The 13,035-nt window shown below is 44.2% G+C and overlaps 1 protein-coding gene across 1 annotated transcript in view; it reads right to left on the reverse strand.

Moving 5' to 3' along the window:
* Window positions 1-13,035, reverse strand: part of ATL3 (atlastin GTPase 3) — a 1,114,372-nt gene that overhangs the window by 345,733 nt on the left and 755,604 nt on the right. Inside the window, exon 11 of the mRNA XM_044075127.1 lies at window positions 2,498-2,625. Within this exon, the coding sequence (XP_043931062.1) occupies window positions 2,498-2,625 (128 nt within the window). The remainder of the gene's footprint in view (window positions 1-2,497; window positions 2,626-13,035) is intronic.

Consider the following 13,035-nt stretch of genomic DNA (forward strand, 5'->3'; position numbering starts at 1 on the left):
GGTAGATCATGCTTGCTTGATTTGGTCAACTTCTTTGAGTCAGTCACCAGAGCTGTGGATGAAGGCAAGGTGGTTCATGCAGCCTACCTCGATCTGTCCACGGCCTCTGATACTATTCCCCACTTAGGAATCATAGAAAAACCCACAAAGCTAGGCATCAACCCCTATATCATTAGGTGGGTTGCAAACTGGCTCACAGGTAGAACCCACAATACGAAAATAGCAGACTCCAAGTCAGACTGCCGACCAGTCACAAGTGGAGTCCCACAGGGTTCGGTCCTGGGTCCTCTCCTGTTTGGTATCTACTCTGAAGTCCAGGCTAACATGAAGGGACTCTGGCTGACAAAGTTCGCAGACTATTGCAAGTTGGGAGTTATTACTAACTACCTAAGTGATGTTGACATCCTACAGAAAGGCCTCACTGAGACCAACGACTGTTGTCAGAACCATGGCCTTAAGCTCAATGCCAGAAAATGTGTTGTCATCCCCTTTGGGAAAAACCTGGTTCCCATGAATTACCACATCGAAGGTAGTCCACTGAACACAGAAGGTGTTATAAGAGATCTGGGAACACAGGCTGACAGCAACTTCTCTTTTAACCACCACATTGCCACTGTGGTTGGAAGGTCCTTCTATGTGGCACATCTCATTACTAAGGATTTTGCATCCAGGAAGAAAGAGGTCATTGTCTCCCTCTTCTCTTCCCTCATTAGGCCAAACATTGAGTACAATGCCCCATATGGCATGTACCTCACTAAACACCTGCAACAACTGGAGAGGCCACAAAAGTACCTCACGAAGAGGATCCTAGGCCTTAAACATTTGTCCTATATGGACAGACTCAAAAAAACTCCCAACTATTCTGTCTCATATTGCCTACTTAGAGGCGAACTCTGCTTGACTTACAAAGCCATGTCTGACCCAGCTCTGTTAGAAATGCTACATCTAAAGAAATCTCAATCTCTCCGCATCACACACACTCCAGAGACCTCAACCTCATTATCACAATCAACAGAACATACTGGAGGGATAGGTTCATAACCCAGAGACTGCCCATGCTATGGAATAGACTTCCCATACATGTCAAGCAGAGCACCTCACTGGCCCTCTTCAAGAGAGATCTTGATGAGTGGGTGCGAAATAGAAAATTCACCCAGGGATCACTCCAGTGTGGCTTTACTCGACAGAGGCACTGGGAACTGAGGTTGGGTGGCACGATGCCAGGGTAATCCTATGGGCTAGGCTTGTAAAGGCTCCAGGGCCATTAGCCTAGTACACACCTACAAACCTAATACCAAATACTGGTTGAACAGTGAACCCAGTGCAAAATGGACAAATCCCACTATTCTTCTTCTAAATAACAATCTGAAGTCCGTTTCCACAAGGATACTATATTGAACACTTTACTGAGAAAAGAGAGCAATTTCAGTGGTCTATCACAATGCACAAAATACATGTAACAATGACCACCAATTTTATTAAATAAAGGCTAATTTCAGATCCACATGAATAGTAACAGCCTAAAATAGTCTTAGGCAATTAAACATAAACGTAAAAAAATACTTGTCAGAAAAGTTTAACAAATAAAACAGCTTCAAATTTGCAACTTAAAAGAAAAAAAAGTTTAAAATGATGCAGATCCACTTAACTATCGCAAATAATCATGCTCACAAGCCAAAACTCCAAAAAAGACAAGTTTTCCTGTCAAAACTCTCAAAAGAATCTTTTAATCAATAGAAATAACAGCCACATATTATTCAGAGTTCTGGCATCATGAGGCAATGAGAGAGGCTGTAATAAAATGACCTTAGTACAGAAAAGCAGTTAAACATTCACCAATGGCCATACAACACATTAAAATGGTAAAACCCTACAGAAACTCAAAATTACCTTAAAATAAACAGTATAACACTCATACTGAAAGAGAAATATAACTCAAAATGCATACAATTTTCCAATAAGAAAAAAACAACAAAAACAAGCAAATCAGCAGAACACACACACTTCAAGCACCGATAGGAAAAAAAAAACAGAGGGAGGTATAAACCCCCCAAATGGTTTCTTATCTGAGCTCAGTAAATAAAGTAAACCACAGAACAGGAGCAGTCTAAGGATCTCTTGGCTGTGGCACTAGACAACTGAAGGGCAGTCCTAGACCTGCCAGGTGATTGGTCCTTCACACCCACAGACAAGCAGTGGGAGGAGCTCTGAGTTTGATATTCTGTCAGAGGTAAGGTAGCAGTGCACTATTACCCACACACCAGTAAGGCAGTGTGTTTGTTGAACATCTTTTCACTATACATCACATATTTCCTCACTATGTTTGTAACACTATAGTATACAATAAATCTCTATACTCTAAACAGTTAAGTAGTACCATGTAATCAACAATTCACTGTGCACATAGAAAGTCAATATCCATTTACCTGCTGTTCCAAATTAAAGATAACACGCTTCAACATAAGGATCAGAGAAGCAAAAAACACAGAAATAGTACCTTGAAATATTCCAGCAGCCCACGACAAGTAACTTTGGATCCGTTGATTTCTTTCTCCATAATATTGCCTGAATCAAGCACCATTGGAATAAAATCCTTCAGATGCAATTTGAACTCATCTTCGATATCTATTCAAATAAAACAGTGAAACCATAAATGCTTATACTTTTAATACTGAATTTCATTTTCATCTTTCTCCTCATTTGTCCATTTGATTCTTTCACTTTTTCCTACAGGGTGCAGATGCATGAAAAAGCTTATATGTATTTCTATGGCCTAATCACAAAAACGTTGTCTTATACGGCTACAGCAACGTCTCCACACGTAGATAACTATGTTAATGGTCAACTTCTTAGACATCATAATAAGGATCAAAAAAAGACTACCCACAAAAATGATGCCACTACCAATGGTATGCATGGGGCAACACTATTCTCACAATGCAAGAGAAATGCAGCTCAGTTCCAAAGGTCATTACAAGTCACTCTCAAGTCTAGGAATACTTGTACTATAATGGGTCTCTGAGCAAAGTTTTACAATAATTACTGTTCCTGACAACAGGATTAGCCACTGAAATTGGTTCCCCCAATCAGATAGTTCAGTTATTTCTGATTCTTCAGCAAACTCTTTCAATTCTTCCCTGCTGTAATCGCAGGAAAAAAAGGTTGAAAAACTGCCTGGAAAATTTTGATTTGTCTAATGAAGTATTTACAAGAGTCAAATATGCATGTTTTATTCAACTCTAAAACATTGTAAGAACATCTAGGGTATCTAGGATCAATTCAAGTTTTTATTTCTGTGCTTTTTAAAGCACTTTACAAAACAGAAGGAATTCAAACTAGCAAGTATTAAAATAAAGAAGTTATGTACTCACCATTAACGTTCCATCTGAGTCGATAACTTAATTTGTATGCAACCTGTGGGTATCGGATCCGATTCGGATCCGAGCCGGCAGCTTTCCTAGCAAAGATCTGAGCTTCAAGCTCCTCCCCCTACCCATAATACCCTGCTACCTCCCTCTAACCCTCAGATCGAGTTTGCCATAGTATCATAGAACACTACTATAACACAAGGAAAAATTACTTGAACGTTCCAACCTGATGTCATCTGGAAAGTGACATCATATGATCCTTCAAGAACGAACTAAAGGTCTGGGGGATAGAGGGAGGGTTGGTTGCAAACAAATGAAGTTACCTACTCAGATGGAACGTTATGGTGAGTACATAACTTCTTTATCTGAAGTAGTTAACTTCATTTGATCAGCAACCTGTGGGACAGAGTCCCCAGCTACCACAACTTGGGAAGCCCTTATGGGAGGATATTCCGGAGCACTGCAGAGCCAAAGGACGCCCTTCCTCTGGAAATCAGATCCAATTTATAATGTGTAATGAAAGTGTGAGAGGAAGCCCAAGTAGCAGCTGAACAAATGTCATCCAGAGGGACCTTCGACCAGAAGGCCGCAGAAGTAGCCACAGAACGGGTAGAGTGTGCTCGAACACGCACGGGCTCAGGTCGACCAGAGCTTCTGTATGCAAGAAGAATGCATTGTGAAATCCATCTAGCTAAGGTTACCTTAGTCACTGGTTTACCCAGACAGGACTTGGCAAATGAAACAAAGAGCTGTTTTGATTTTCACAAAACAACTGTTCTGTGTAGGTAAAATCGTAACGGTATGCAAGAAAAAGCTGTAAGGAACCACCACGATGCTGTAATTAAGAAGGTTTAATAAGAACAAGCGCTTTCACGCACCTCTATGGCACGCTTCATCAGGTTAAATCAATCAATCAAAATGTCAAATTTATACTAAAAACCTTTATCAATTAAATAATCAAACAATTACAATGATTAATTAATTAAACAAACCAAAATATACATTGGAGTCCACAATTAAAGCTGTATTTCACATTTTATGTAGCCCTGTGGTTTCCTCATATATGTGCAAATCCCACTATCTAACTATATTACGTATATAATAATACACACTAGTATATATATATAACATAATAGTATCATCTAAAAATATTGATTTATTAAATAACTATAAACCTTTGAAGCAGCCTTTAAAATCTTTATAAACACAATAAAATACTGTTCATAAATCCATTACATAGTTCATGACTTATCATAAAGATAAATATCTATAAAAATTTATAAAAATTCCTTACTAAAAAACGAATAAAACTAAGGACCAATATAACTATTGAGTTTACACCATCAGTGGTGTTAAGAATAAAAATATCATATATTATTATTGCATATAATTATTTACGTCCTAAAAGAGCAGGTCTAATACTAAGAGCTTGATTAAGTCCTGGTTCAACATGTGACCTAAGATTAAGAATCCATTTGAGTTCATAAAGTTCAAGGGACTCCATATTGTTACCTTCTCTCAAGTTGGTATGTACTATTTGCATTACCCTAAATTTAAAATGATGCTTTGGAAATAAATGACAATGTTTGGCAAGGGCATTGCTCATATTCTCTTTCCTAATGTCATAGTCGTGATTATACATTCGATCCCTAAGCCTCCTTGATGTCATTCCAACATAATAAGCATCACATACCTAACAGGTAGCCAAATAAATCACATTTTTCGAGTCACATGTTGCATAAAATGTTGGTGTAAATGTTGAGTCCAATCCAGGTACCGTGAAAGACTGTCTTAGATATAAATCTACACATACTGCATCTAGTGCATGGATGTGTTCCTTTTTTATATAATGCCCTGATGTCCACCATGGACTCATCCATTTTGTCATTACATAATAATTTTTTCAGGTTCAGGCTATTCCTGAATCTAAAGCTAGGTCTATTACCCACAATCTGTGCAATGGTAGGGTCTAATAATAAGATTTTCCAGTTATTCATAATAATATTAATAATATGATGAATGTCATTTGTATATTTAATATTGAAAGCCAATCGCATGCCCTGCTGATAGGTGTTTTTCAAATAATTACCCTTATAATTATTAAATGAGGTCCCCAGTATCAAGGACATCTGGTTATCAACCAATTTGGAGGGATATCCTCTGTCAATGAATTGAGCTCTTTGAAATTGAGCTCTTTGAAATTCAAGCTGTGTATTCGTATCATCACATTGATTACATAAGCGGACAGTTCTTATTAGTTGCCCCTTGACCACGTTACGAAAAATGTGCCGAGGGTGCATGCTATTATAATGGAGGATAGCATTGATTTTCACAAAACAACTGTTCTGTGTAGGTAAAATCGTAACAGTCTATGTACATCCAAGCAATGGAGTCTATACTCTCCTTTGTTGAGATAATTACGGAATAAGACAGGCAGGTTGATAGATTGGTTGATATTGGCTTCGGAAGCCACTTTAGGTAGAAAAGAGGGGTTAGTCCTGAGGGAAACTCTGTCTTTATGAAAAATGATGTATGGGGGCTTACTGCAAAGAGCCTGAAGCTCCGATATTCTTCTGGCTGAAGTAATGGCAATCAGGAAGGCAGTTTTCCAAGATACAAACTTCAAGTCAACCGAAGCTGCGGGCTCAAAAGGATGACCAGTCAGAGCCTGGAGAACTAGGGTTAAATCCCATGGAGGGACTGCTTCCTTAACAGGGGGTCTCAAAAGGTCTTGCAAATCCTTAGATGATGCCAGGGGGCCAAATTTGTTTCCAATGTGAAAGTGGGAAATTGCTGCCAGTTGAACGTTTAACAGTTGAGGAGCTAGTTCCCTGATGGAAATTTTGAGATAAAAAAATCGAGGACTGCTGGAATAGGAGCCGTAAAGGGGTCCACATTCCTATGCTCCGCCCAGATAGAAAAACGTTTTCATTTACTCTTGCAGATTTTTCTGGTAGAGGGTTTATGAGCAGCCATCAGAATGGCTTTAACCGAGGATGAGATACCGGGAGTCCTAGCCATCAAGGGAACTGGATCAACCAAGCCGAGAGCTTGAGGTTGTCCAGGTCGGGGGTTCTTAATCCCAGGGGATGAGAAATCAGATCTGGAAGGGGATCTAAGATCCAGGGAGGATGCACTAGATGAGACAGTAGACAAGGGAACCATGTTTGATGAGGCCAGAATGGGGCTATGAGGATAACTCTGCTCCCCAACCGACGAGCTTTCTGCAAGAATTTTGTCATCAGCGGAAGAGGAGAATAAGCATAAAGAAGACCGGATGGCCAAGCATGAACTAGAGCATCTCTGGGGTTTTCCCCTGGTGGGGGAATTAGAGTGAAAAACTCGCTGCACTTTGCGTTCAAAGGCGACACGAACCGATCACAGCAAGGTTGACCCCATCTGAGAAAGATCTGTTTCACTACTAAGGGGTTCAGAGACCACTCATAGGGCAAGAGGATAGTCCGACTCAGCTTGTCCGCAAGGATGTTTGACCGACCCGGTATGTGCATTGCTATGAGAAAGCGGTTGGTGGATATCGCCCATTCCCACACTCTCATGGCCTCTCGGCAAAGTGGGTAAGATCTGGTTCCCCCTTGCTTGTTGATGTACCAGACCACTGACATATTGTCTGTTTGAATTGCAATAGTCCCCAGAGGAAGAAGGGCATGGAGAGCTTGCAATGCTAGAAGCACTGCCCTCATCTCCAGGACATTGATATGCAAAAAGGTCTCTGTGTGAGTCCACGTGCCTTGGACGGTGCTGCCCATGCAATGCCCCCCCCCACCCTAGGTGAGACACGTTCGTGGTCACTGTGACTTGGGGTGGGAACATGGAGAAGGGGCGCCCTTCCCGGGGGTGCTTGGAATGGAGCCACCAAAGTAGAGATTCCCTGCAAACTCTGCTGAGAGGAATAGGAGCAGACAAGGGATGAAGCAGAATGGACCACTGGACCTGTAAAGTCCATTGGAGAATCCTCATATTCAGACGCGCGAGCGGTGACAAGTTGATGGCCGCTGCCATGGACCCCAGAGCCCTCAGGCCTAACTCCGCTGGAGGGGCAGAGGACTGAAGAAGAGCCAAAATATGTAGGTTTAGATTGCGCAGTCTGTCCGACGTCAGAAAGACTTTGGATTGAGTTGTATCTATCCTGGCCCCTATGAAATCCAAAATTTGAGTAGGCTGAAGGGAGGATTTGTTGTGGTTGATCGTGATCCCTAGATAACAGGCGAGATGTAGGAGGTAGCCGCTCGCTGAACATAGTAGATGCCTGGTGAGGGCGGCTAGGAGACAGTCGACCAGGTAAGGAAAGACCTGAATTCCCTGAAGCCTCAGGTGGGCCGCTACAACTGCCATGACCTTGGTGAACACCCTGGGGGCTGTGGTGAGACCGAAGGTTAGGACCCTGAACTGATAGTGGCTGGCTCCCAGCTGAAAGCGGAGGAACCTCCTGGATCACCTGTCCATTAGAACATGGTAGTACGCATCCTTGAGGTCTACGGAGCACATCCAATCGTTCTCCTGTAATAGTGGGAGAATGGACTAAATGGTGACCATCCGGAACTTCTCTTTGGCAACTGACAGGTTCAGTGTGGACAGGTCGAGAATTGGCTGTAAGTCCCCTGTCTCTTTTGGCACCAAAAAAAACCTGGAGTAGCAGCCTGATCCAGATTGACCGGGGGGGACGTGCTGGATGGCTCTTTTTTCTAGAAGTTTTTACTTCTAGGGCTGCTACCTCCCTCTGATTGGGTGATGCATTGGGGAGGTGCCCCGAACGGGGTGCAGTATTTAGGAATGGGATTGAGTAACCTCTGGATATGATCCGGAGCACCCAGTGATCTGCCGTAATGGACTCCCAATGTGCTAGATGCTCCGAGAAGCACCCCCCAACTGCCTCCAGAGAGGAGCAGTCGGGCAACCCCTCAGGGTTGCTGCGCGGCTCGATCGGAAAAGGGTTCCCCTCGACCCAAAATTCTTCGGCCCCCCCCCCTGCCTCTGGGCTGGCATCCACCCTGTCCTCCTCTGCCTCTGAAGGATGAGGGATTCGGAGCGAAACGGGATTGTTGGGATTTCCGGAACCACATCTTCTTCTGCCCTCTTTGGTTCCTGGAGAAGGACCTCTGTGGAGCAGAGAAGCGGATCCCGACAGCAGACGTTTTCCCGTCCTTCTCGCTCTGGAGTAGCATATCGCGGACGATCTTGCCAAAAAGCGTAGAACTGTCAAAGGGGGCGTTCGCGAAGGATGCCTTGAAGGGTTCCGCAAAGTTGCAGAGACGGAGCCAGGCTTGTCGTTGTAAGACAACGTCTGTTCCGCTAGCTCTAGCCGCTCCTTCCGTGGCATGGGAAAGAAGACGCACAGAGGTATTTGTAATAGACTTAAGAGTGGCCATTCGTGCCGAGAAGGTCTGTTTGCCCTCGGCTGACATGGACTCTGGAGGTGACCCAGCGTACTCTCTGATTAGATCTCGCTGTAGTCGAATCACGTGTGCCATATAATTCAGTGACCTTACAGAGAAGGTCGCTGAAGCGAACATCTGCTTTCCGAGGCGGTCCATCGCCCGAGACTCCTTGTCTGGAGGATGTACCGAGGAACTTTCCTGTGCTAATTCCTTCTTGGTGGCAGCCGCCACCACCATGGCATCTACAGGGGCACCCTTTCTCCAAACTGTCCTGTCTGTGGGGGGGGGCTGAGAATCCTGTCCAGTCTCTTGGGTATTGGCTGCACAGTGTCCGGCTCCTTCCATGCTCTGGTAGTTATGAGGTCCACCAGGGGATCGGTGGGAGGGGACACCCAAGGAGGTAGATGGGCCTGCGTCGAACGCCTCCAGAAAGACACTCGTCCAAGGAAGGCTTTTGGGCTGACCACCCCCCTCTAATACGAAGCATTTCCATAATGTCTCCGAAGGAGACATCTTCGGGGGGGGGGTGACATGGGGGAACCTTCCCCTTCCTCCAAGTCCGTGTCTTCTGTGAGGGACTCGGGTGAGTCCAAGTGCCTCCTCTTGCACTTACATTTGTGAGGGACCTCCTCAGGGGGGCTGCCCGAGGAGGGCTCACCAACAATGTCCTGTTCCTCCATGGGAACCATCTGGGACATAGGCGCAGGCTGTCCCTGTGGCCGGATGATGGAAGATAGGCCCGTCTGAGAGGGAATGGTGGGTGGATCCGTAGCCAGAGCCTAAGACCTAGAATTCCTCGAAAGAACCCTTTCCATGACATTGAATGCCGAGGGTGAGCTACTCTCCCTAGGATCCGAAAGCAGTCTCCTCGGATCTGGCGCGTGGATCAGCGCCGGAGATGACCCGATCGGGTCCGAAAGGGCAGTGCGATCCAACCTCAACGGAGCCGAAGGCACACTAACCCCTCCGGATCAGACGCTCATCTCATGGCCCCGAGAGCTCAGATCGAAAATGGATCCGACAAACTCGAAGGTACAGTCGGAGCTGAAGTAGGAAACACCGTCGGCGCAGACACCAACCTCGGCTCCGAAGCTACTCCGATCCGACAGCTCTGAGCCCCAGTAGTGGGTCGGAGAAGGAGCAATGGGGGCAAAAAAGGGGGTCGAGCCCCCTCCCCCCAGGAGGGGGGGGCAAGAGCACTCCCATCTGCAGCTGGGCCTGAAGAAATCGACGCATCATCCGATCCATATCCGCATCAGATAAACTTCTAGTGGACCTGGATGAGGCTGCCGAGGCTGGCCGGGAAGGCCACCTGGACGACCTCGAAGGTAACTGGGTCTCCTCCTCCAGCTCCGGGGAGAAACATGGGGATTGAAACGTGGGGATCGAAGCCTGGAGGGGGAAGACCCGGAGCCCTGGGGTTGAGGGCTGCACAGATAGTGCAGCCTGAAGAAAGACAGTCTACACCCAGGCAAATAACGCACCGAGTGTGGCCATCCGCTGGGGACAGCTTATGGCCACACTCGGAGCATTTTGAAAAAATAGTTTTTGGGGCCTTGGACATACTAACAGGATTAGGCCCACACACACACACCTTCACACCCAGACAGAAGGGGGGAGGGGATTTAAATTTACACTAACTAATGAACTAAAGATAAACTAAACTACCCAGATAAATAGGAGAGAAGGGGTGTCACACACACTCAGAAAAAGTGAATTTAAGTGAAAAAGCTAAATAATCTAGACAACTCACAAAACCCAATGATAGGAGCTCGTTTTCAGATGCTTCAAGAAGCCGTGGCAAATGAGATCTAGGGGTTAGAGGGAGGTAGCAGGGCATTACAGGTAGGTGGAGGAGCTTGGAGCTCGGATCTTTGCTAGGAAAGCTGCCGGCTTGGATCCGAATCGGATCAGATACCCACAGGTTGCTGATCAAATGAAGTTAACTACTTCAGATAGGAAGTTATGTACTTACCACAACACTGGATCCTTTCATACTAGTCTGTCCAGGACAACCAATGGATTCTGAGCTGCTTGTCTGATCTGAACTGACAATGTGAGTGCTCCCTAGCATCAAAATCCTTTAAGACTTTTCTCCTTCCCACAATCCCATAGGGTACCAACCTTACTCGGATTGCGTTTACTATCTACTGGAAAAGCTCTGACTGAGATAATAGAACTGGAAGACGTACAAAAGAGCTTCTAATAGATCTCTCACTTTCTCTACAGAATGACAATTAAAAGGGAGTGGGATGTCTTACTGGACAGACCATTATGCAAGCATCCACCATTATGATACGTACATACTTCTATATTCTATTCATCCTGCCCAACTGATGAGTCTAATAATAATAATAATGTCTCTAACTACTTACATTCCCATGTGGCATTATGACAAAAAGAAAGTCCTCAACCTAGGCAATATATACCACTTAGAATATCTGACAAAGATGTGTAAGTACAACAAGCTACTGCAGCAGAAATTTCATCAATCCAGGCATTCATTAAAAAGGCAGTGGTAGCAGTGATGGGTCTTGTAAAATAGCCTTTTTGGTTTAACTAGCAATGTCTTGTACTTTGAATGGTATGCAAATGAAATACAACAGGACAGCCATCTGGAAAGTGTGACGCATTTTGTCCAAGTTTACTTCGAGCAAAGAAAATGAACTGTTTATCTTTCCTGATCTGTTTTCTGTGATGGAGATAAAATCGCAATTGTCTCTGCACATCTAATGTATGTAAGATACACACTCTCCTCAATTTGAGTGCTTGGGAAAGAAGACTGGAATATACATAACTGGGTTTCAATTGGTCTCTTGTCATAATTCTAGGAAAAAGGACTAGTTTGAAAGGAAACTCTGTCCTTGTAGAAGACTAGAGGGAGGATTAGAGGATAACTACTGGAGTTATGAAATTGTTCTGGCTAAAATAACTGCTACCAGAAAAAAGTTCTCTATGAGAATAATTTCAACTGCGCTGTAGCTAATGGATCAAGAGAGAGTTTTGTCAAGGATTCAAAAGCAAAATTAAGATCCTAAAGGGGGAAAAGGATGCTTCAGAAGAGGATGAAAGAAGAAAGTTTCTCAGAAAGGCCTTATACAATTTATGTGATGCAGCTGGATGGGAGTTATAACCATTATGGGAATATAAAATGGCTGAATAGCTGGAAAGACCAAACAATTCTGATAAAAAAAATGTAAAATCTGAAGAATAGAACAGTAAAGGAATCAATCCAAAAAAAAAAAATGGCCGCCCAAGTTGAGAAATGTTTCCATTTTGTTTTGTATATGTTGTGGGTGGGGTCTTTCACGTTGTAGAGATATGTACCACTTGTTGGGGGGGGGGGGGCTTTAGTTATTAATAAAACTGGAGAAACCAACCTGTTTACTTCAGAAAAAGTAAGTCCGGGTGAGGCTGCCTGGAAGGATGTGAAGGAAAATCTGGGTGGGGATCTAGACTCAAAGGGTGCTTCATCACAAGGCCAAAGTAAGGGAAACCGCATTCACCCTAGCCAGCATGCAGCAGTGATGATCCCTGTGGCTTTGTACTTTGCTGTTTTTTTGCAAGAATCTCAGTATTATAGATATGGCAGGAAAAGCATAGGAAAGTCAGGGGAAGGCACTGTCTATGACATCATCTCTTGGTGACCATCCCTCCGGGGAATTAGGACAAAACAGCTGTAGCATTTAGTGTTGGTAGGAGGTGCAAAAGGATCTCAATATGGGTGGTCTCAATGGCAATATATTCAGTGAATTGCCAATAGATTGACAGACCACTCATGAGGCATCAGAATGGATCTAGCTTGTCTGCATGCTAGATGGTCTACCCCAGAATATGCACTGCCATCAGAAAGTGATTAGAAGAGATTGCCCATTGCCAAACTTTTAAGCCTCTCAGCATACAGAATAGAATCTAGCTCCTCCTTGCTTGTTCAACCACCACACTACTGACACACTGTCTGAATGGAATTCACATCCAGAAAGAGACTGCCCTGGAATTCCTGCAAAGCAAGAACCCTCCATCTCTCAGGAACATTTATGTGAAGATTGGCCCCCCATCTGATTCTATGTCCCTTGGGCCATCCTCCCCTCAAATGCCTCATCACCCCAAAGGGGAGGCACCCATGGTCACAGTTGCCATTGTGGGAATGAGGAGGAATGGTCTTCTTGCTGAAATTGTGGAAGAGGCAAACCACCACCACAAATGAATCTTGAACAGCTAAGTAATGACTACACAAGTGGTAAGGTGACTCTTAACTGATCATTTAACTA

This window comes from Protopterus annectens, chromosome 6.part0 (genome assembly GCF_019279795.1).
Source record: "Protopterus annectens isolate FY-2018-M chromosome 6.part0, PAN1.0, whole genome shotgun sequence".
Lineage (NCBI taxonomy): Eukaryota > Metazoa > Chordata > Ceratodontiformes > Protopteridae > Protopterus > Protopterus annectens.